This window comes from Nerophis ophidion, linkage group LG02 (assembly GCF_033978795.1).
Source record: "Nerophis ophidion isolate RoL-2023_Sa linkage group LG02, RoL_Noph_v1.0, whole genome shotgun sequence".
NCBI classification, from domain to species: Eukaryota; Metazoa; Chordata; class Actinopteri; order Syngnathiformes; family Syngnathidae; genus Nerophis; species Nerophis ophidion.
Window position 1 is genome coordinate 11853164 of NC_084612.1, and position 22561 is coordinate 11875724.

The 22561-nt window shown below is 37.0% G+C and overlaps 1 protein-coding gene across 1 annotated transcript in view; it reads left to right on the forward strand.

The window, feature by feature from the left end:
* Nucleotides 1–2037: 2037 nt before the first annotated feature.
* The window catches only part of slc12a4 (solute carrier family 12 member 4), a 49150-nt gene continuing 28626 nt past the window's right edge, over nt 2038–22561 (forward strand). The window contains exon 1 of the mRNA XM_061877280.1: nt 2038–2311. Within this exon, the coding sequence (XP_061733264.1) occupies nt 2179–2311 (133 nt within the window). The 5' untranslated portion in view covers nt 2038–2178. The remainder of the gene's footprint in view (nt 2312–22561) is intronic.

Consider the following 22561-nt stretch of genomic DNA (forward strand, 5'->3'; position numbering starts at 1 on the left):
CGGCTAATTTATAGTTTTAAATACGACAATACTAATGATTATTTTATTTAAAAAAAACAAGCAAAAACACTGACAGGGTGTTTTATATGTTGTGCTTTAGCGCCATATTTTAGATGGATTCGTTCTCTGCAAGTACTGCAGTGTTCTTTCAGTCATTGGCAGTACTTTTTTTTTTTTTTCAACCGGAGTGCGGTTCGGTCTTCTAGCAGTTCATATCATTTCTATCCAAATGGACTCTTCATTCATCACTCCAAGCAACGTTGGGAAGTTTTACAATATAACTAGAACTGTATATACTTACTAAACCGTCTGATGTGTGATGACTGTAGCGTTTTTTTCATGCATATTTGTACGTGCTATCGTGATGTAATGACGCTGGTGTCGTTAGCATTAGCTAATATGCTAACACATTGGCGAGTGTATATGTTAGTATTATTAACATACAATGGAATTCTTTTTGTGTTTTTTCAGATACACAAATTATTCAGTAAATTCCCCAAACCGTCGCTTTTTAGTCTGTTTAGCTGATTGGAGAGCTGGCTTGCACAGCTAGTGGGTCCATGAAAATGACTTCTGTTTTGTTTGCTCAGCCGTTTTACTGCTGTGTTACAGAAACTGTTTGGAAACAATTAAAACACGTAAATAAACATTTACAGAATCCTTCTGTGTAAATAACTCATTTGGCAACATATTTGTGCTTTATAGTCCAGTGCGGCTTATATATAGAAAACTATTTAGTGTGTGCGGCTTATACCCCGGTGCACTCTATGGTCCGGAAAATACGGTAACTACTAACTAGCTTGAGCTGGTTGCTACCTGCCACTAAAAAAGAAGGAGCTTGAGCAGCTGATTCTCTTACTGCTGTATTGTCTTTGAGTTAGTCGATCAACTTAAAAAATCCACACGCTACCAACTTGATACTATATGACTCTCAATTGCGCTGTCAAAAATGGAAAGCAGCGTAAAGCTACTGCAACATCGCTAGCAACCATTTTTTTTTATCAGAAGAGTGAGGTTTATTCTGAATTCAGCAACTCAAGGAGCTCACAAGGGCTGAAAGATAAAACCATCCCATCTGTCAGCATCACAGTGAGAGCGGACATTTTAAAGAATTGTTGTATATTCTTATTTGAAACGCTGAGCAATAGTGCTACATGAAAAGGCCCCAAGAGTCTCACAAATTCTACCTAAAGTGGTAGCGCATACAGAAAGTGCTCTCGTTGCTGTTGTTGTTGACAGGAGTAACATTCGTTGCTCTGTGAAAAAATCAATGAAAACAATACTTTAAATATTACAATAGAATGTACCTGTAACTACATTACATACATACTTACAGCATGCATGTAACATAATATGGAAGATTTTTGGATGTTTTTAGAGGTCTTCAGAGGCAGAATAGAATCTACCGTATTTTTTCGGACTATAAGGCGCACTCAAAATCCTGTCATTTTCTCAAAAATTGACAGTGCGCCCAATATACGGAATAATTCTGGTTGTGCTTACCGATTTCCAAGCAATAGAGCTATATAAAAAAATCGCTATATAAATATAATTCACATTGTTAGTTGCCTCTTACTAGCAGTTTTTCACTATTTAGAATGTACGGACAAGAGAAAGGCGTGTGTGTTCTTGTCTCACATAAGGGGCAAAATTCCAGAAAAAGTGCAGTTGATTTACTGCTTAGCGCAGAGTTTGTGCAAAAACCTCATTAACTCCCACCCACTCATGTTTTATTTTTGAGCTGTCCTTGATTTTCCAGACTGCCACGTTGCAGTTTGTGTGCTTTAGCCACACAGAGCACCAACTGTCTGGACCTTGGACACACAAAGTGGACTGTGTCGGCCGGAATCAGGGCGGGGGTCACCTTAAACTTTGCGAAGGATGACTTAACATAAAGTCACTCCTCCTTGTTTCTCGTTCTTCTTGCAGGATTGGTGTTCTTTCTGACAGACCTCCACATGGCCTCTCCCTCTGCGCACACAAAAACAGTTCCGGAGGGGGGCTGGTCTGTGGGCGGGGAGCCTGAGCATGCCCCTTTCAGAGGAAGTGAGCACAGACTAGTGGAATGTAGTTGCCTTTAGTGGAAGAAGAGCGCAAAAGGTGGCTAAGGGCGAGCTTGCTATGACCAGCCAAACATAGAGCGATAGACAGACAGATAGAGAAGAGAGGGATGAAAATATGCCTCACTTCACCGTGGTACCCGTGAAGGATCGAGGCCAGTCCTCCGGCTATGACAGTCTTGAAGGGATCAACTGGGTGGACCACGGCGACGGTGGACAGCTGGATCATCAAGACACTGTCGGTTCTGATGGTAAGCAAACTTTTCCTAAAGTTTCGAAAGAGCTCCCTTTTTGGTTGCCATTGCAATTCTCCAATACCAGAACCAGTTTTTCCACTATTGGAATGGAAACCCACACAAAGAGTGGGTGCAGTTGCATGCAGCTGGGTGGTGGGGCGGGAGAGCGCTACACAGCAGCAACAAAACGGCCTCAAGAGCAGCTTGGGTACAAAAGATGGAACTCTTTTTGTGCCAAGGGAGGGTTTGCTTCTGCCTCAGCTTGTCATTCACGTGTTGCTTACAAGGGGGGGAGGAGGCCATTAAGCGTCCAAAACAAAGGCATGGAGAGGAGTTTAAGCCGGACGGGTATGATCATGTGTTTTTTTTTTACATGGGCCTGAAGGAAAGAAAACAACAAAACTTTTTTATTTTTTGTGGAGAATTTAAAATTGTCATTGGGTGCGGTCCGTGGAATGAATCAGACTATAACCACATCTGTCCCAGACGCCTGGAAAGCCTCATTACTTGGTACAAACCCACGCACTGTCTGCAAATAGTGAGCCCACTGTGAAGACGCTTCTAAATACGGTAAATACTCAATCCGTACGGGTGTTATGGCCTCAGAACTTTTGTGAATATTTGAGGCACCCACGAATATGATTATGTATAACAAACTGACAAAGCCAGGACTTTATCTGTGGTGTCACAGTACATTACTTTCTGGAGGAAAAGATCTTGACATATACAGTAGACTTACCGTATTTTTCGGACTATAAGTCGCAGTTTTTTTCATAGTTTGGGGTGCGACTTATACTCAGGAGCGACTTATGTGTGAAATTACTAACACATTACCGTAAAATATCAACTAATGTTATTTAGCTAATTCAAGTAAGAGACTAGACGTATAACATTTCTTGCGATTTAGCATTTAGGAGTGACAGATTGTTTGGTAAACATATAGCATCTTCTATACGTTAGTTATTTGAATGACTCTTACCATAATATGTCATGTTAACATACCAGGCACCTTCTCAGTTGGTTATTTATGCGTCATATAACTTTTTCAGCCTGTTGTTCACCATCCTTTATTTATTTTAAATTGCCTTTCAAATGTCTATTCTTGGTGTTGGCTTTTATCAAATAAATTTCCCCAAAAAATACGACTTGTATTCCAGTGCGATTTATACTCCGAAAAATACGGTATATTACACAAACCAGTAGGAGGTGATCAAACCAGACACCTACATGGCGCCTACAAAAAACACAGCAATGTGAGAAAAGACTAAGGGCCTGATATACTGAAGGATTGCGTGTACTAAAAGAAGTGCAAAATTGATAGCACACGCAAAGATTGTGTCCGTTAAGTGAGCAGAATAAGGCGTGCAACCCATTTTGCGCCTCCGTCTTCATTAATATGCAAAATACATGCTGGGAGGAGAAGATGCAAATATATTATACAGTTCCTAACCTTTTTGACCCAGGAGCCCAACTTTCCCACTACAGAGGGGCCCAGGGCCCACTTAAATATTAACACTGAATTAGTAATCGTACTCTTGATTTTAATCAGATTCAATAATTATGTCTAACTTACTTACAGTTTACCAGAATAAACTTTCTCAAATTATATAAAAGCATGTGTTAATCACAACTCTTATCATCAAGCCTTAGGTCAGGCTGATTACAAAAATAAATACCAATCAAATATACTGCAAAAGAAGGGGGCTCATAAAAACTGATGAAAAATACATTTACATACATTTACACAGTGCTAAAATAAATACACTCTTAACTAAATGAATGAGTAATAATATATATGTTTCTTAAATAAACTGTCAATAAAATGAAATGCAAATTAAAATACAGCTTCACCACTTTAGTCGTAATTTTGGGGCTTAAAGCTGGGGTACCTAAGTTATGTTCTTTAACATAATTTTCCAAGATACCGAGTCGCCTTGTTTAATTGTTTGGTTGTCAAATGTTAAAGTTGTATTATTAAATAGAGGTCGGTGTCTAGCAGGACCGATAATCAGCATTTCCATTTTTTTGGCGTTGAGTTGCAAAAAGTTAGCGGACATCCATTGTTTAATTTCATTAAGACACGCCTCCAGCTGACTACAATCCGGCGTGTTGGTCAGCTTTAGGGGTTTGGGTGTCAGTTGGGTGTCATCAGCATAACGGTGAAAGCTAACACCGTATTTGCGTATGATGTCACCTAGCAGCAGCATGTATATGCTGAAGAGTGCAGGGCCAAGGACCGAACCCTGGGGAACTCCACATGTTACCTTAACGTAGTCCGAGGTCACATTGTTATGGGAGACGCACTGCATCCTATCAGTAAGATAAGAGTTAAACCAAGACAATGTGAAACCTTTCAATCCGGTTTCAGGGCAAATCACTCTACGGAGACAGCCCTTGCTAAAATGACTAATGATCTATTGCTAACGATGGATTCTGATGCGTCATCTATGTTGCTGCTCCTCAATCTTAGCGCTGCTTTCGATACCGTCGATCATAATATTTTATTTGAACGTATCAAAACACGAATTGGTATGTCTCGGTTTAACTCTTATCTTACTGATGGTTTGTGCAGCCCTTTGAGACACTAGTGATTTAGGGCTATATAAGTAAACATTGATTGATTGATTGAAGAAAAAAAAAAATCATATTATCATTACACTGTATATCTTACCATTAATCATTTCTGAAAAAATCCTACATCTGCATGCAGTGTGTGCTTTATAATTAAGTATTTTAGTGAATAAAACCCCGGTAGACAAGATAATTTGTCTTTGTGGCGGTCAACCCCACCAAATCCAACCGGATAAATTAAAGAAAGGCGGGTTGATTTATAGTGAAGCGTGTGCACAGTGCGAACCAAAGAAAAGCCAAAACTGTATTAAATATTGGCCCGGCATATTCGAGATGTAGGGCATTGCGGTTCAGTCTTGGACTAACTTTGGACGCACAATTGGCGGTTTTCCTTCTAGACAAGCAATCCAATGTTCCATTTTCCTATATTTTGTGTGTATCCTTTTGCTTGGCTATGTGTGTTACTGATAATCTGCAACAAAATGTGGATCTTAGTAAATCAAAGCCCATGTTTGTCTGTCCCTTTTCTGTTCGTCCTAAATAGAAAAAACTGCTATGATGAGGTGGCTAACAATGCAAGTTATCTGATTAATGTATTCTGCCTACAAAGTGCTCTAAAAACATTTTTACACCCCCCCCCCACCACCACCACCAACAACGCTCCATTTACAAGCAATGACAACCAGTGTTATAGAGTCACATATCTATACTTAACTTAGTTATTTATATTGCTGACAACATTCCTTTTTACTCCACTACATTTCCGACATAAAAGGGTGTTTCTACTCCGATACATTTCCCTCAGCCATTTTTGCTCCTGCAAAAAAAAAGTAGAGTTGGTGACGTAATGACTGTGAGCTGTCATAGCAACGTTAAACCTAAAGAAGAATTCCCACCTTTAGCTTATAGATATGGTATCAGTATAGTATTAGTATCAGGCCGATATCCAAATTTGGATATTGGGATTGGAGGGGAGGTGAAAAAACATTATGTTAGGTTCCGTTGTAGCAGAGTTTGAAACGTGTCATGGTTGTGTTGGTCGTGACCCCAGGGTATAGAAAAGGCAGACGACGGGCAAGTAATAAGTATTTAATAAGAACAATAGTGCAGAAAAGTATAAACAGTCGCAGAATGCATAGGGAAAGCAAAGGAACATGGCGCTACAAAGTACAAAGCAAAACAGAATTGCAAGCACAAATGTCAAACTATAATCTTAAATAATCCAGCGCTGTCCAGAGGGCAGGGCTGGTTTAAGAAGCAGCCTGATTGACAACCATGAACAGGTGAGGCAGCCAGCGCTCAGACCATAGTAGTGGTGGCACAATGGAATCAAACAGGAAATGGGAGGAAAATAGGAACACTGGACAGGAACTAATATGAGAAACAGATGATACCTGTCATGTAAAGTCATGACACGTTAATTTCTACCAAATTAATTTGTTGGTAAGATACTTTTAAGTACTTCATACAAGACCGCACAAACGATGCATGTATCGAACTGAACTCTTACACACTAACATGCTGCAAAGTACTATTTCATACAAAATGTATATGTGCTTGCAGGTACTTTCTGTTAGGGAACTGTGGACTTTTTTTTTTTAGTTGTTTCTGTGCCTGAGCTTGCGTCCACGCTAGTATGTGAGCACGCATACCTTAAGCTTTGACTTTGGAAATGATATCAAGTCATTCTGTTTATTTCTGTTATGCAAGGTGGCCATTATATTTAATAATAAAGGGTTAGGGTTAGTGCATTATTTCAAAATTAGCTCCTCTGTCCACGTTTACCTAAATGTCCTATAATTCGACGACACGTTGATGGTCTCATACCAGAATGACATCCTGATTTAACCTTCAAAGCTAACTGGGAGGTTTTGACGGCAGCCTGTCGTTTAGCCCACTTCACTCGTTTCTGAGCTCACAGCTCCCTGGAGCATTGACATCCACGTTTGCAGGCAGCTGCTAAGGATGGCTACATCCTGTAGAAAAAGGAAGTGAGGCTGTTGATGAATGAGGAGGTCACAGACTCACATTATAATAAGATCATGTAGGCACTTAGATTGCATGGAACATGCACTACACTAATGTCAGCAATGCAAAACACCATCTTTGTTGTTAAATGCTAATGATACTTGTAGTTGTGGTTATATGCCTCTAAAAGTACAGGATTTTTTATTTAAAAAAATAAATAAGTAAAAATAATAATATATCTAATAAATATATAATAGTGATGTGTAACAAAATGTTCTTCTTTTATAGGCATACGATCACAACTACAAGTATCATTAGCATGTAGATAACAAAGATGGTGTTTTGCAGTACAGAAATCAATATTAAATATATATTTATACATATTTATAAAAAATATATATAATACATTTATATATGTATGTATGTATGTATGCATGTGCATGTGTGTGAATATATATATATATATATATATATATATATATACACACACACATACATATAGACATGTATATATGTATGTGTGTATATATATATATATATATATGTATATATACTGTATGTATATATACATATATATATATATATATATATATATAACGTTTGTATATATATATTTCTATATACACACATTATCATTCAATCTGTTGTCTTTATTTACATTGTAGATTGTCACTGAAGGCATTAAAACTATGAATGAACACATGTGGAGTTATGTACTTAAAAAAAAAAAGGTGAAATAACATTCTCTCGATGAGCTTCAAGGGGTAGTCACCTGAAACGGTTTTTACTTCACAGGTGTCATAGTTTTGATGCCTTCAGTGACAGTCTGCAATGAAAACAGTCATGAAAATAAAAAAAACAGATTGAATGAGAAAGTGTGTATATATAAATATCTATACAAACTTTGTATATATACATATATCTTAGGGCTGCGAATCTTTGGGTGTTCCACGACATTGACATGAGGAGGTGTGTCCAAACTTCTGGCCTGTACTGTATAGAGCCAGTAAAGTTTGTGTTGCATGTGCTTTATTAAACTTCATCAGCTAAAAAACAAATCCTGACTTCATTGCGGGAGTGGTGATCCTGGAAGTAATGACATAGTTTTACTGTAAACCTCAGCCTTGGCTTGTGAACTCAGCTCTGTGCGCCCCAGCAACATCAACACTGCTGTCATTGTTGCCGGACTGGAGTGTAGCAGCAGAACAACACTGCCTAACATTCAGGACCCAGGCCTGATCTTTTGTGGGCTGCAGCATGATTTAGTCTGTTTAGTCTGTTTGCAAAGCCAACAAACAGTACTTTTCAGGGGTACAATGCAATGACATTGGGGTGGAGTCCCTTAAAAATTCTGCTTTTTTAGCTTTGATACCAGACTTTCACATCTCCGTTGCATCTTTTGTTCCCCCAAAAGACGTACAGTACATCTGACTGTACCTAAATGTTTTCTTCGATGCACCGGAGGTCATCAAACACTCCGCAGACCCCACAACACTTGTGTAATTCTTCGCCATTAGCACTCATCAGTGCTAATATGTTTTCCTGTGCGTCTCAGCAGGTTTGCACTCCCAACATTCAGATTGCTGTTCTGCATGGAGAAACGGCACCATCTGTCCCCCCAGGAAGAAGTCACTAATGAAGGCTAAATGCTCGTTGTATAAATGGGACTTCTTATTTACTGTGATGATTTCTAAGAGGGATGCCGACCAATGCGTCGACTGACAAAGCAACGGTTATTACAATTGCTTATGAAAAAAAATGATTCAAACGTTACCTAGAGGGAGGTTACCTAAATTTGCCGTTCTCTCCAAGGTTTGTCATAGTCATTCTAATCGACGTCCCACTGGTTTGTGAGTTTTTCCTTGCCCTTATGTGGGCGCTGATCCGCTGATGTCGTTGTGGCTTGTGCAGCCCTTTCAGACACTTGTGATTTAGGGCTACATAAAAAAAACATTGATTAATTGATTGATTGAATATTGTCTGTCTCTGTGTTGGTCCTGCGAGGAGATGGCGCCTTGTCCAGAGTGTACACCGCCTTCCGCCCGATTGTAGCAGAGATAGGCTCCAGGGGAATAAGCGGTAGAAGACGGATGGATGCTTGATTGATTGATTGATATTTTACAGAATGAAATCAAACCTTCTGCAATATTTGTTGCACACCTTATCGCCGATATCGAGGGGTAGGTTTTTTTTTTTGTTTACTCAACTGCAGAAAGTAGCAGGCGTCTATTGGGGTAATGCATTTATATATGTAGCAGCCCGGCGTTTATTTGGATATATGTATTTATTTTAAGCACACAGGTGCATCTCAATAAATCGAAGCATCTTGGAAAAGTTTATTTATTAATTTTATTAGTTAAATTCAAAAAGTATAACTTATATGATCTATATTAAGAATGTGATTCGTAATTTTTTGATGACTTTAGCTTCTGATAAAACCCCCAAATTCAGTATCTTATAAAAATAAAATAATATTTGGATGCACCTGTATGCATCACTATAGCATAATGAAAGTGTAATGTCCATTTAGTTATCCATCCATCCATTTCCTACCGCTTATTACCTTTGGGTCGCAGGGGATACAAAACTCAAAACCAGTGAAGTTGGTATGTTTTGTAAATCGTAAATAAAACAGAATAAAATGATTTGGCAATCCTTTTCAACTTATATTCAATTGAATAGACTGCAAAGACAAGATACTTAACGTTTGAACTGGAAAACTTTGTGAATTTTTTGCAAGTATCAGCTAATTTGGAATTTGATGCCTGCAACATGTTTAAAAAAACTGGCACAAGTGGTAAAAAAGACTGAGCAAGTTGAGGAATGCACATCAAACACTTATTTGGAACATCCCACAGGTGAACAGGCTAATTGGGAACAGGTGGATACCATGATTTGGTGTAAATGAACTGCTCAGTCATTCACAAACAAAGATGGGGCGAGGGTAACCACTGTGTCAACAAATGCGTGAGAACATTTTCGAACTGTTTCAGAACAACATTTCTCAACCAGCTATTGCAAGGAATTTAAGGATTTCACCATCTACGGTGTGTAATGTCATCCAAAGATTCAGAGAATCTGGAGAAATCACTGCACGTCATCCAAGCAACGTTATCATGGAGGCCCGTGCTTATTTCAGCAAGACAATGCCAAGCCACGTCTTACAACACCGTAGCTTCATAGTAAAAGAGTGCGGGTACTAGACTGGCCTGCCTGTAGTTCAGACCTGTTTCCCATTGAAAATGTGTGGCGCAATATGAAGCCTTAAATACCACAACAGAGAAAAAACAACTTAAGCTGTACATCAAGCAAGAACGGGAAATAATTCCACCTGAAAAGCTTCAAAAATTGGTCTCCTCAGTTTCCAAACATTTACTGAGTGTTGTTAAAAGGAAAGGCCATGTAACACAGTGGTAAAAATGCCTTTTATCCACTGTGTTGCTGCCATTAAATTGTAAGTTAATGATTATTTGCAAAAAAATAAAAATAAGTTGCTCAGTTCCAACATGAAATATCATGTCTTTGTAGTCTATTTAATTGAATATAAATTTAAAAAGATTTGCAAATCCTTTGATTGTGTTTTTATTTACAAATTTCACAACGTGCCAACTTCACTGGTTTTGGATTTTGTATGTTTTCATATGGGAATCTTGTTGCCTAAGGTTATTTTATGGTCTTGAACTGAGCCCCCCATCCCATGAGAGCTTGTTTTTGGTAGCTTTAGTTTCTTCTCCCCCTCCTCCCACTCATCCCTCTCCTCCCCCCATGTTTACCTTTCCTTCCTATATCTTTACGGGGCGTCACCTTCTTTTATTCATCCTTTCTTGTTAAGCACGAATCCTTGCGGGTTTTTTTTGGTGTTGTTTGGTTTCCTGCGTAGGAGTTGTGTACTTTGCACTTTTGGGAGAAGTGACAATTTAATATCGTCTCTCTGAATGGATCTGTTTGTGCACACGCTGCAGTTTATAGCTTTGCGTTTCTGACATTTCTGAGTTATTAGTCACACTTTTCTTTGACACTTTGCTCCACACTGCAGCTGCTAATTTGCAGTTTGACATTTTTTTTTGTGAGCTGAGTTTAAATATGAGGTGTCGCATCATGCGATTTAATCACTTCTACTTTAGAGTTATTTAATCTGAAATGATATCATAGTTTTGACACTGTCAAAGAAACATTGAACAGTTTGTTTATTTTTGTGGTTCCATCATCCTTTACAGAGAAAATAACTTTATTTGTGTGGTTTATTATTGCTATTCTATGCTAAACAGAAGTCATACTTACCATATTTTCCGGACCATAGGACGCACCGGATTATAAGGCGCATTAAAGGGGTCATATTATGATTTTTTTCTAAATTTAAAATATTTCCTTGTTGTCAAGATAACATGAAATGGAGGTTCCTTGGTCAAAATGTTGCATAAATTATGTTTTACAGATCGTCTTTAAGTCACTTTCTGACAGGATGCGCCCTTTTGTGGCGGTCTTATTTACGTGACTCACCTTCGTCAGCGTCTTCTCCCCGTCATCTTTGTTGTAGCGGTGTATCGTGCAAGGACGGGAGTGGAAAAAGTGTCAAAAGATGGAACTTACTCTTTTAATGACGTTCAGACTTTACTTAAATCAATAACAGAGAAGCATCTCATCATCCTTGGCTCACGAGTGCAACAACGCCGGAAATGTGTCCCGTGGAAAACCGTTCGACCGTAACTCTCTAATAACTAAAGTTCCGTGGGTGAATTATGTGAACCCACTACTACACTGGTAGTTTAAGCGCTTCCATAGCGAGATATAAGTTTTAACTTGACGCTACTTTATATTAGAAATGGCAAGAGCAGAGGGTGAATTCCCCATAACAAGAAGATAGTGAAAAAGAAGAAGATTATCGACTACGGTATCGACACGTACTACAGTGGAGGACGTCCGCAAATTTTCAGAACTTATGCAGATCTCAAATACTCATCACCCGGTACCACAAAAGGTAAGAAAGGTTGGTTTTGCATAATATTGCAAAACAAAACACCAGATAATGTGTCTGCTAATGAGTGCCATTTTGCGGTCCATATACACACACCATAGTAGTACTTGTATCTCTGACTACGGTAACCGTGATGGGCCGACAATCCATCAAGCGATGCGGCTTCAAAGTTATACTAAAACGTTTTGACAGATTTTGGATTGCCGTGTGTAATATTCTTTATTTTTAATGGAACATTTAAAGTTTTGGTGTTGCTTACTGGCGTCATATTGCAGTCTACATATATCTCTTATGTGTGACTACCATCTACTTGTCACACTTATCATTACACCTTGTACCAAATAAAATTGCTTCGAGGTCGGTAAACACAACCAGAATTATTCCGTAAATTAGGTGCACCGGGTCATAAGGCGCACTGTCGATTTTTGAGAAAATGAAAGGATTTTAAGTGCGCATTTTAGTCCGAAATATACGGTCGTTTATACTAGTGCTATGCGTAGTATGACGTAAATAATGAAACTTTTCCAAAACAGGCTGCAGGTTAGAAAATCTCATTGCGGTTGTAGGGAGATGGCCTAAATACGCCTTTTTGTAAATTAATTCTTATATATATATATATATATATATATATATATATATATATATATATATATATATATATATATATATATATATATATATGTATAAAATTGTCTCTTGTACGGTTTACTTTTCTATTGCTCTTATTGTAATTTAAAGGTAATGTAAGATAAGATCCAACACCCTCCGTGACCCCGAAGGAGACAAGTGGTAGAAAAATGGATGGATGGTAACAGCTGCAACACTGTTACTTTGCAGTTGCATTTTTGCATTACTTGAAATAGCTTTATGAAGAGAGCCTGCGGCAGCCTGGATGCCGGCAATGTAGCAGCCTGCTACTAGCAAAATATTGGGAAAACATAATGGGAGCTAAACCAACAAAACAACGAAAATGATAAGAATAAGCAACCGTTTACAACATTGACATAATCTTCACATTTTAATATTTTTACGCATTTTTTGGGAATGTTTTTTAAACTAAAATTATATGTATTTTGTATATTGAATATCTGTACTTTATTCTTTACTTTTACCCAATTCTGATTACTTCATATAAAGATATATTACTATTAATAATCAATCAATCAATCAAAGTGTATTCATATAGCCCTAAATTATGAGTGTCTCAAAGGGCTGCACAAACCACAACGACAATCGACTCAGAAAAAACTCAATGCAATGTTATACAATGAGAAACCTTGGAGAGGACCGCAAATGTAAAATAATAATAGGAATATATAAATAATAGCAACAATATTAATGTATATAGGGCAGCACGGTGGAAGAGGGGTTAGTGCGTCTGCCTCACAATACGAAGGTCCTGAGTAGTCCTGGGTTCAATCCCAGGCTTTGGATCTTTCTGTGTGGAGTTTGCATGTTCTCCCCGTGACTGCGTGGGTTCCCTCCGGGTACTCCGGCTTCCTCCCACCTCCAAAGACATGCACCTGGGGATAGGTTGATTTGCAACACTAAACTGGCCCTAGTGTGTGAATGTGAGTGTTAAGTTAAAGTTAAAAGTTAAAGTACCAATGATTGTCTCACACACACACTAGGTGTGGCGAAATTATTCTTTGCATTCGACCCATCACCCTTGATCACCCCCTTGGAGGTGAGGGGAGCAGTGAGCAGCAGTAGTGGCTGCGGCCAAGAGTCATTTTTGGTGATTCAACCCCCAATTCCAACCCTTTATGCTGAGTGCCAAGCAGGGAGGTAATGGGTCCCATTTTTATAGTCTTTGGTATGACTCGGCCGGGGCTTGAACTCACAACCTACCAATCTCAGGGCGGATACTCTAACCACTAAGCCACCAAGAAGTATTGTCTGTCTATCTGTGTCGGCCGTGCGATGAGGTAGCGACTTGTCCAGGCCAGGGTGTACTCCGCCTTCCGCCCGATTGTAGCTGAGATAGGCACCAGCGCCCCCCTCGACCCCAAAGGGAATAAGCGGTAGAAATGGATGGATGGATTAATGTAGATATTGATGTCTATCCACCCATTTTCTACCGCTTATTCCCTTTGAGGTCACGGGGAGCGCTGAGCCTATCTCAGCTACAATCGGGCGGGATGTATTTTATTTAAAGTTGATATCTTACTTATTAGCATTTTAATAAATTGGACTTACTTAGGACATTTTTCATATAATTTATTTTTATTTGTAATATTTTTAACTACTATTTTAATTTCAATCCTCCATTTTTTTTACTACCAATTATGTAATATGAATGATAATAATATGATGATGTTGAACATTTGAAACAATACAGTAACTAAAGTTAAGAAAAACATGTATAATAGTATGATAGTATGTGGATGTGTGTATACAGTAACTAAAGCAAGTACATTTTAATTTACAGTACTTGATAATTAACCTGTAATATCAAACATCTGTGTGCATGACATTGGCTCTAAACCAGGGGTCACCAACACGGTGCCCGCGGGCACCAGGTCACCCATGAAGACCAGATGAGTCGCCTGCTGGCCTGTTCTAAAAATAGCTCAAAAAGCAACACTTACCAGTGAGCTGCCTCTATGCTTTAAATTGTATTTATTTACTAGCAAGCTGGTCTCGCTTTGCTTGACATTTTTAATTCTAAGAGGGACAAAACACAAATAAAATTTGAAAATCCAAGAAAATATTTTAAAGACTTGGTCTTCACTTGTTTAAATAAATTCATTTATTTTTTTACTTTGCTTCTTATAACTTTCAGAAAGACACATTTTGAGAAAAAATACAACCTTAAAAATTATTTAGGATTTTTAAACACATATACCTTTTTACCTTTTAAATTCCTTCCTCTTCTTTCCTGACAATTTAAATAAATTTTCAAGTATTTTTTTTTTTCATTGTAAAGAATAATAAATACATTTTAATTTAATTCTTCATTTTAGCTTCTGTTTTTTCGACAAAAAATATTTGTGAAATATTTCTTCAAACTTATGATTAAAAATCAAAAAAAATATTCTGGCAAATCTCGAAAATCTGTTGAATCAAATTTAAATCTTATTTCAAAGTCTCTTTTAAATGTATTTTCAAATTTTTGTTCTGGAAAATGTAGTGAAGTGAAGTGAATTATATTTATATAACGCTTTTCTCTAGTGACTCAAAGCTCTTTACATAGTGAAACCCAATATCTAAGTTACATTTAAACCAGTGTGGGTGGCACTGGGAGCAGGTGGGTAAAGTGTCTTGCCCAAGGACACAACGGCAGTTACTAGGATGGCGGAAGCGGAAATCGAACCTGCAACCCTTTAAGTTGCTGGCACGGCCACTCTACCAACCGAGCTATGCCGCCCTATGTACAAGAAATAATGATTTGTCTTTGTTAGAAATATAGTTTGGTCCAATGTGTTATATATTCTAACAAAGTGCAGATTGGATTTTAACCTATTTAAAACATGTCATCAAAATTCTAAAATTAATCTTAATCAGGAAAAGTTACTAATGTTCCATAAATTATTTTTTTTATTTTTTCATAAAGTTTCGAATTAGCTAGTTTTTCTATTCATATTTTTCGGTTGAATTTTGAATTTTAAAGAGTCGAAATTTCCTCTCTTTTAAACCGTTCAATTAAGTGTTTTTTTTAAATCATTTATTCTCTACAAAAAACCTTCCGTAAAAGGAAAAAAAATGTACGATGGAATGACAGACAGAAATACAAATTTTTTTGTATATATAGATTTATTTATCAAAGGTAAATTAAGCAAATTTGGTTATTTCTGGCAATTTATTTAAGTGTGTATCAAACTGGTAGCCCTTCGCATTAATCAGTACCCAAGAAGTAGCTCTTGGTTTCAAAAAGGTTGGTGACCCCTGCTCTAAACAGACACAAGAGGGCAGTGTTGTATAATGGCTCCTAATTCTTAATTTTTGGCTTTAACCCAGTTGTGTGGTCGCAAGAATTGTGAGTAAAAAAGAAAACTGTCACATGTGGTTTTCCTTGTTGTGTTATCTCTTATGAGACAGGGTGCACGTAAGATAACACACAAGCATGTGCAAGTAAAAGCACTACCTCACTGTGCAGCAATCAGACCCCCACAGTGGGTGTTGTGCACCCAGGATGTCCCGTGTAACAGTTGATGTGAGCGCAGCATGCACACACACATCATAGCTATGCTGAGCCTCAATGACACCAGCAGCACTGCAACACTCCACACAGGTTAGTGACCAGCAGGCATGTTTATTTCAAACTGCAAACACTTATCATACTCCAAAAAATGTATCTTTGTGCTGCTGCTTTAGGCCTTGCTATTATGATGGTTTCAGGGCTGTAGCTCTTGTTTAAACTGTAACAGCATTCTCACTGAGCTTTGTATTCCATTAAATTACACTTAATGTGTATTTGGAAACACTTAAACCTTTGAATTTTTTACAGACAAATATTAAAAGAAACGTTGTGATAATAATGATGTTAATGGTTATGATTGAACATTTCAACATATCTGAAAAAGAGTAGGAAGAAGCAACATTTATATTCAATCCTACCCCTTCGCCTTGTATTCTACTGATAGTTCATCCACACCAAAACTTTTACATGTTTACATTAAGTTCACGTCCAATTTGAAAAAAAGGGAAGATGTTCGGGAAAACGAATACGTAATAACCTATTTGTGAGAGTCAATGAATGGTACAGTTATACCATAATATATTTATATTTTACTTCATGGGCAAGCTGCTTAGAAAATATAGTAAGCTACTCTACAAGTTGACTTATTCTACATATATATATATATATATATATATATATATATATATATATATATATATATATATATATATATATATATATATATATATATATATATATATATGTATCTATTTATATATATATATATTATATATAGCATCCCTACAAGCTTGTTTCGCAGGTTTCCCTGCACGTCAGGGAAACCTGAGAAACAGGCTTGTAGGAATGATATAGCCTATGTGTTTTTTCTGACCTAATGTATATTCCCGTGTTCCCTGGTATTGAGCACTGTATAAAGGATAAACCACAGAAACCTCGACTATATATGTATGTGTGTACGTATGTACAGTATATGTATGTACCTGTTTGTGTATGTGTGTGTATATATATATATATATATATATATATATATAGGTTGATTGATTGTTTGATTGAGCTTAGTTTATTTCGAACTTGAGCACTTACAGTATAATAAATCACACACAATGTAATATCTTTTTTCTTAACACCATCTCCGAAAAGGAGTAGGAAGAAGCAAAGTTTATTTAATCCTACCCCTTTCCCACTTCAAAGGGTTTACAAATACATATGCTCATTTACTGACTTCTTTTTGTAACACAGTTACATCAGTGAATGTTTAATACAGCAGTTCTTGTAATAGATAATTAAGTCAGTCTATATTAACATACTGAGATGAAGAATATCCCATTTCAATAAGGTTGAAGGTATTACTCATAGTTCTCCCTTCTTGTACTTTGTAAGCACTATTCATTTGAACAACCTCTTAAACTGCATCATATCAGTACATTGTTTCGCTTCTTTGCTTAATACATTCCATAGTTTAATTCCACATACTGTAATGCTAAAGATCTTAAATTTTTTACGTACATAAAAATGCTTTAAGTTAGATTTTCCTCTAAGGTTATATTTCCCTTCTTTAGTTGAGAAGAATTGTTGTACATTCTTGGGTAGCAGGTTATGGTTTGCTTTGAGCAAAATTTTAGCTGTTCGCAATATCCCCAAATTGTTGAATTTCAGTTTTTTGATTCCATAAATAAAGGGTTTGAATGTTCTCTATATCCAACATTATGTATTATTCTAACGCAGGGGTCGGGAACCCTTTTTTGGCTGAGAGAGCCATTAAAGTCAAATATTTCAAAATGTATTTCCTCCCACTTCCAAAGACATGCACCTGGGGATAGGTTGATTGGCAACACTAAAATTGGCCCTAGTGTGTGAATGTGAGTGTGAATGTTGTCTATCTGTGTTGGCCCTGCGATGAGGTGGCGACTTGTCCAGGGTGTACCCCGCCTTCCGCCCGATTGTAGCTGAGATAGGCGCCAGCGCCCCCCGCGACCCCGAAAGGGAATAAGCGGTAGAAAATGGATGGATGGATGGATGTATTTCCGTGAGAGCAATATAATATTGTTTAACACTGAATACAACTAAATCCGTGCATTTTTTAAGTAAGACCAACATTTTTCAAAGTATAATAAGTCTCTTATTCTTTTTAATAACATTGTTATTCCAAACCTAACCAATAATAAATATAATACTGCTTGCCATTAATCCGACATCTTGAACAGGTGTGATAGAAAACGGATGGTTGGATTAAAATGCATGATAATGTTTTATAATTTGAACATTATTTTTAACACTGTGATTACCTGCGGAATTATTCATTACTTATCATGTTAAGCAATGTCCCAGATGTAGTCATCAAAAGAGCCACATCTGGCTCTAGAGCCATTGGTTCCCTACCCCTGCTCTAACTGATCTTTTTTGTAACACAGTTAGTGAATGAAGTGCACATTTGTATTTATTTCCCCATATTTCTGCACAATAACTCAGATATGGAAACACCAGTGAGCAGTACAGAATATGAACTGATTTTTGTTCCAGAACATATTTTGCTTTTATCATTATTGAAATGTTTCTTGCCACCTTATGTTGCATATGTTTTATATGAGATTTGTAGTTCATTTTACCATCTATTACTACACCCAAAAATCTAGTTTCTTTTACATTTTCAATGTCTACTCAGTCTTTTTGTCAAACCATCTTTTCAATTTATTCATTTATTCTGTTATTTCTCTGTCTCTCCTGAACAGAAAGCAGTTGTGTCGTTTGCAAATAAAACTAACTTTAAGTCCTTTACAACTTTGAAAAAATGTAGTTTATAAAAAGATTAAACAATCTTTGCCCCGTTATTGAGATATATATATATATATATATATATATATATATATATATTAGGGCTGGGCAACGATTAAAAATTTTAATCGAAGTTAATCGCACTATTTCTCCGATTAATCGCGATTAACTGCATTGTATACGCAAAGCCCAATAATGAATTCAAAAGTAGTGTATAATGCACCTTTATTGGAATATTCTCCCACATGAACAAAAGCGCCAAAACATTTGTTGTGCAAACACAATTTAAATCAGTCCTTGTTAAACAGTAGCAGTTAAATAGCATATTTTATGAAAATCAACTCAAAAAATGTAAATACAAACATTTAAGCTTATTGCCACTGCCAGGGTATTTAAGTTATCCTGTTTGTTACGGAAAATAAATATAATCTACATACAAATCTCTGAACAGGCAATTTCTGAGGTAACAGCAGAAACATTTTTTTTATCAGGGATCTTTTGTTTAAAAAACCTATATTATAGGTAGTGGGTTGTTTTAGGGAATTTTTTTATCAAATTATCCGTAGTAGCAATATTAATAATGTTGTGTTTATTCTGCGTAGTGCACTTAAAATAATTATGACCATATCTAGGAATTGATATGATGGGAATTTTCCTATTGTTTGCTTGGTGCTTTGATAAACTGAACGCATATACATGGTACTATATTGTGACGTTATGAGCCAGGGAAAAAAAGAACTACCCTACCCAGCATGCAACAGGAGTGACGAGCATGCGCGGTAGCCCGGTATAGGTTGTGTCGCCATGACGGCATCTTGTATGTTGTGATAGGCACGCTCTGAAAGTAAACGTTAAGAACTCAGCCAACACGCCTGGTCTGCATTATTGATAAATAGACAGACAACACATATACTCCGCTGCTTCACAAGCCGCTGGATGTAGCCGGCAAAGTATTCCCATGCTAGCTAGCCGGTCTAGCAAGCACGCGTCATTCAGTCCAAAACGGCCCGATCTATCCACATTCAGAATTGTCTGGCGGTCATAAGTGATCCCGGAGTGACCACGCTGTAAGCCAGCCATGAAATTTGCAGAATTGTCCGGTATTTTTGCCAAATGTTCCATCTTTACCAAGAGCCCCTCGACGCCGAAGTACATCCGGGAGATGCCATCTTGTTAAGAAAAGGCGTTAACAAAATTAAAGCATGTAAACAACATACGCAAATGTGCGATAAAATAATTGTCTGCGTTAATAGATTGATGAGTTAACTCGTAATTAACGCATTAATTTCCCCACCCCTAATATATATATATTAGGATAGGGGATCTTTGGGTGTCCCACGATTCGATTCAGTATCGATTCTTGGGGTCACAATTCGCTAATATATCGATTTTTTTTTTTTAATTCGATTTGATTCTTGATTCAAAAACAATATTTTTCCGATTCAAAACGATTCTGTATTCATTCAATACATAGGATTTCAGCAGGATCTACCCCCGTCTGCTGACATGCAAGCAGAGTAGTAGATTTAAAAAAAAAAAAAAAGCTTTTATAATTGTAAAGGACAATGTTTTATCAACTGATTGCAATAATATAATTTGTTTTAACTATTAAATGAACCAAAAATATGACTTATTTTATCTTTGTGAAAATATTGTACACAGTGTGTTGTCGAACTTATGAGATATCACGTGATGCAAGTGTAAGCCACTGTGACACTATTGTCCTCGTTTTTATTTTTATAAATGTCTAATGATAATGTCAGTGAGGGATTTTTAATCACTGCTATGCTGAAATTATAACTAATATTGATACTGTTGTTGATAATGTTCATTTTTGTTTCACTACTTTTGGTTTGTTCTGTGTCGTGTTTGTGTCTCCTCTCAATTGCTCTGTTTATTGCAGTTCTGAGTGTTGCTTGCTCAAGTTTGGTTTTGGAACTGGATTGCATTGTTATGGTATTGCTGTGTAGTGGTTTGTTAGATTGATTTAAAAAAAAAATAAAAAAATTTATTTTTAAAAATGAGAATCTATTCTGAATCGCACAACGTATTCGATTCGTATTCGAATAATTTTTTTCCCACCCCCTAATATATATATATCAATATATATATGTATGTATATATATAAATATATATACAGTATATATATTTATATATATATATATATATATATATGTATATATATATATATATATATATATATATATATATATGTGTTTGCATCTATCTATATATTGACAAAAAACAATACCTTGTGTTATTTGAGAATAGTTGGTGATAGTTATGTGCAGTAAAACTTCATTAAACTTGACTCACCTTAATGTGTGTTCCTAAATTTGTGTTGGAATTCTTAGATGAAGAGAGCAGTTATGATTTTGGTTTACACAACAATTAAAAACTAAGTGCTTAGGCATTCATCTCTAAACGCATGAATTTTTGTAAATATAACCATGGACATGCAAGGTTTCTTGCATGTCGTCTTCATCACTCAAGGAAAAATCTAATCTTCGAGATAGAATTTTTCTGCCATTTTCAAGTATGTTTCTTTTTTTTTGAGTGGTCATCTTGAAGCGACCCTCTGTCTCCCTTGTCATCATGTTACATGAGTGTGCGTCTGTTATGATATTGCTTCCTGCTTTTGCCTGATCTTGCCTCTGATTGGTCAGTCCCTAATGTTTCGCCCCAATTGTGACTCATCTTACGAACACTAACCAATCATCATGGATTTTCTCCATATGTATGATTGTTCTTTTTCATTCAGGTCATTGTATTGTCTCCATATATTTTTTTGGCCTGGATTTGCAGTCCATTTTCTCTCTTTGTAGCTTTGACGTAAGCCGCCTCTCTACATGGGTCTAAAAATAGCTAAGAGACAGGACTCGCTACTTGTTCAATAAGTAGTGAAGCTACCGCCCAGCTATGTAGTTAATCTACATATGTTGTACTGCCCATCACTGGTTATTTTTGTAGTTGCTGTTGGCTTTGTGAGTCATGTGTTTTATGTACTTGTTGTCGTGATGATGTCATCCTCAGTATTTGTCCTCTATTTAACTTGATGTAGATTTCACAGTTGGCGTTTCAAACTACTCTGAATTCTACCCCGCTTCCTTAACTCGCGTGTCAGTTTGATGCCAGTTTGACTCACGGCCTCCACAAAGCCATTTAGTTGTTTTTATTGATGCGGTCGGGGTGCGACGATTCGTCGACAATAGTCGTGACATCATCGCTCGTTTTTTTTTCCCGGATGGACGCAAATCAGCGCGGCCACTCCGACCACATTGCAGGTGAAAATATGTCAAGTGTGGGAACATTTCCCCTTCTTTGTGTTAAAAACATGAATACCTTGCTCATTTTGAAGAGCAAATATTGTTTTTATGTCACTACCTTAGTAATACGGAAGCGTTTAAAGCGTGGGAATGTTGGACATCAGAAGGATGCGGTCTCAACTAGGTAAGATAGTGACAGTAGGGAAGGAATTCACACGGCCCCATTCCTGGGTGGCTTTTGCCAGAGAGGAATGGGGGAGGGTTAATCATTTTGCAATGCAATCTTATTGCAACTAACGTTGTGGTCCAAGTTAGAAAAGCCATATTAGACATTTGAAGATACTCAGCACTCTACTACCGTCTGGCGGCTGAAGTGGATAATGCACCCCCCAATTCGTCATGTTTCATGTGTCAGGTAAACAATGGCGAACAGGGCCATATAAATCCCCCTTACTAGCTAGCTAGCAAGTGTGAGATTAAGTTGTGTGAAAAGTAACTTTAGCTTGTGTTGTAGCCAAATTCTGTCAGCTCAAGTTTGCCTAAATCTATTCCAGTACTTTTTAAAGAAT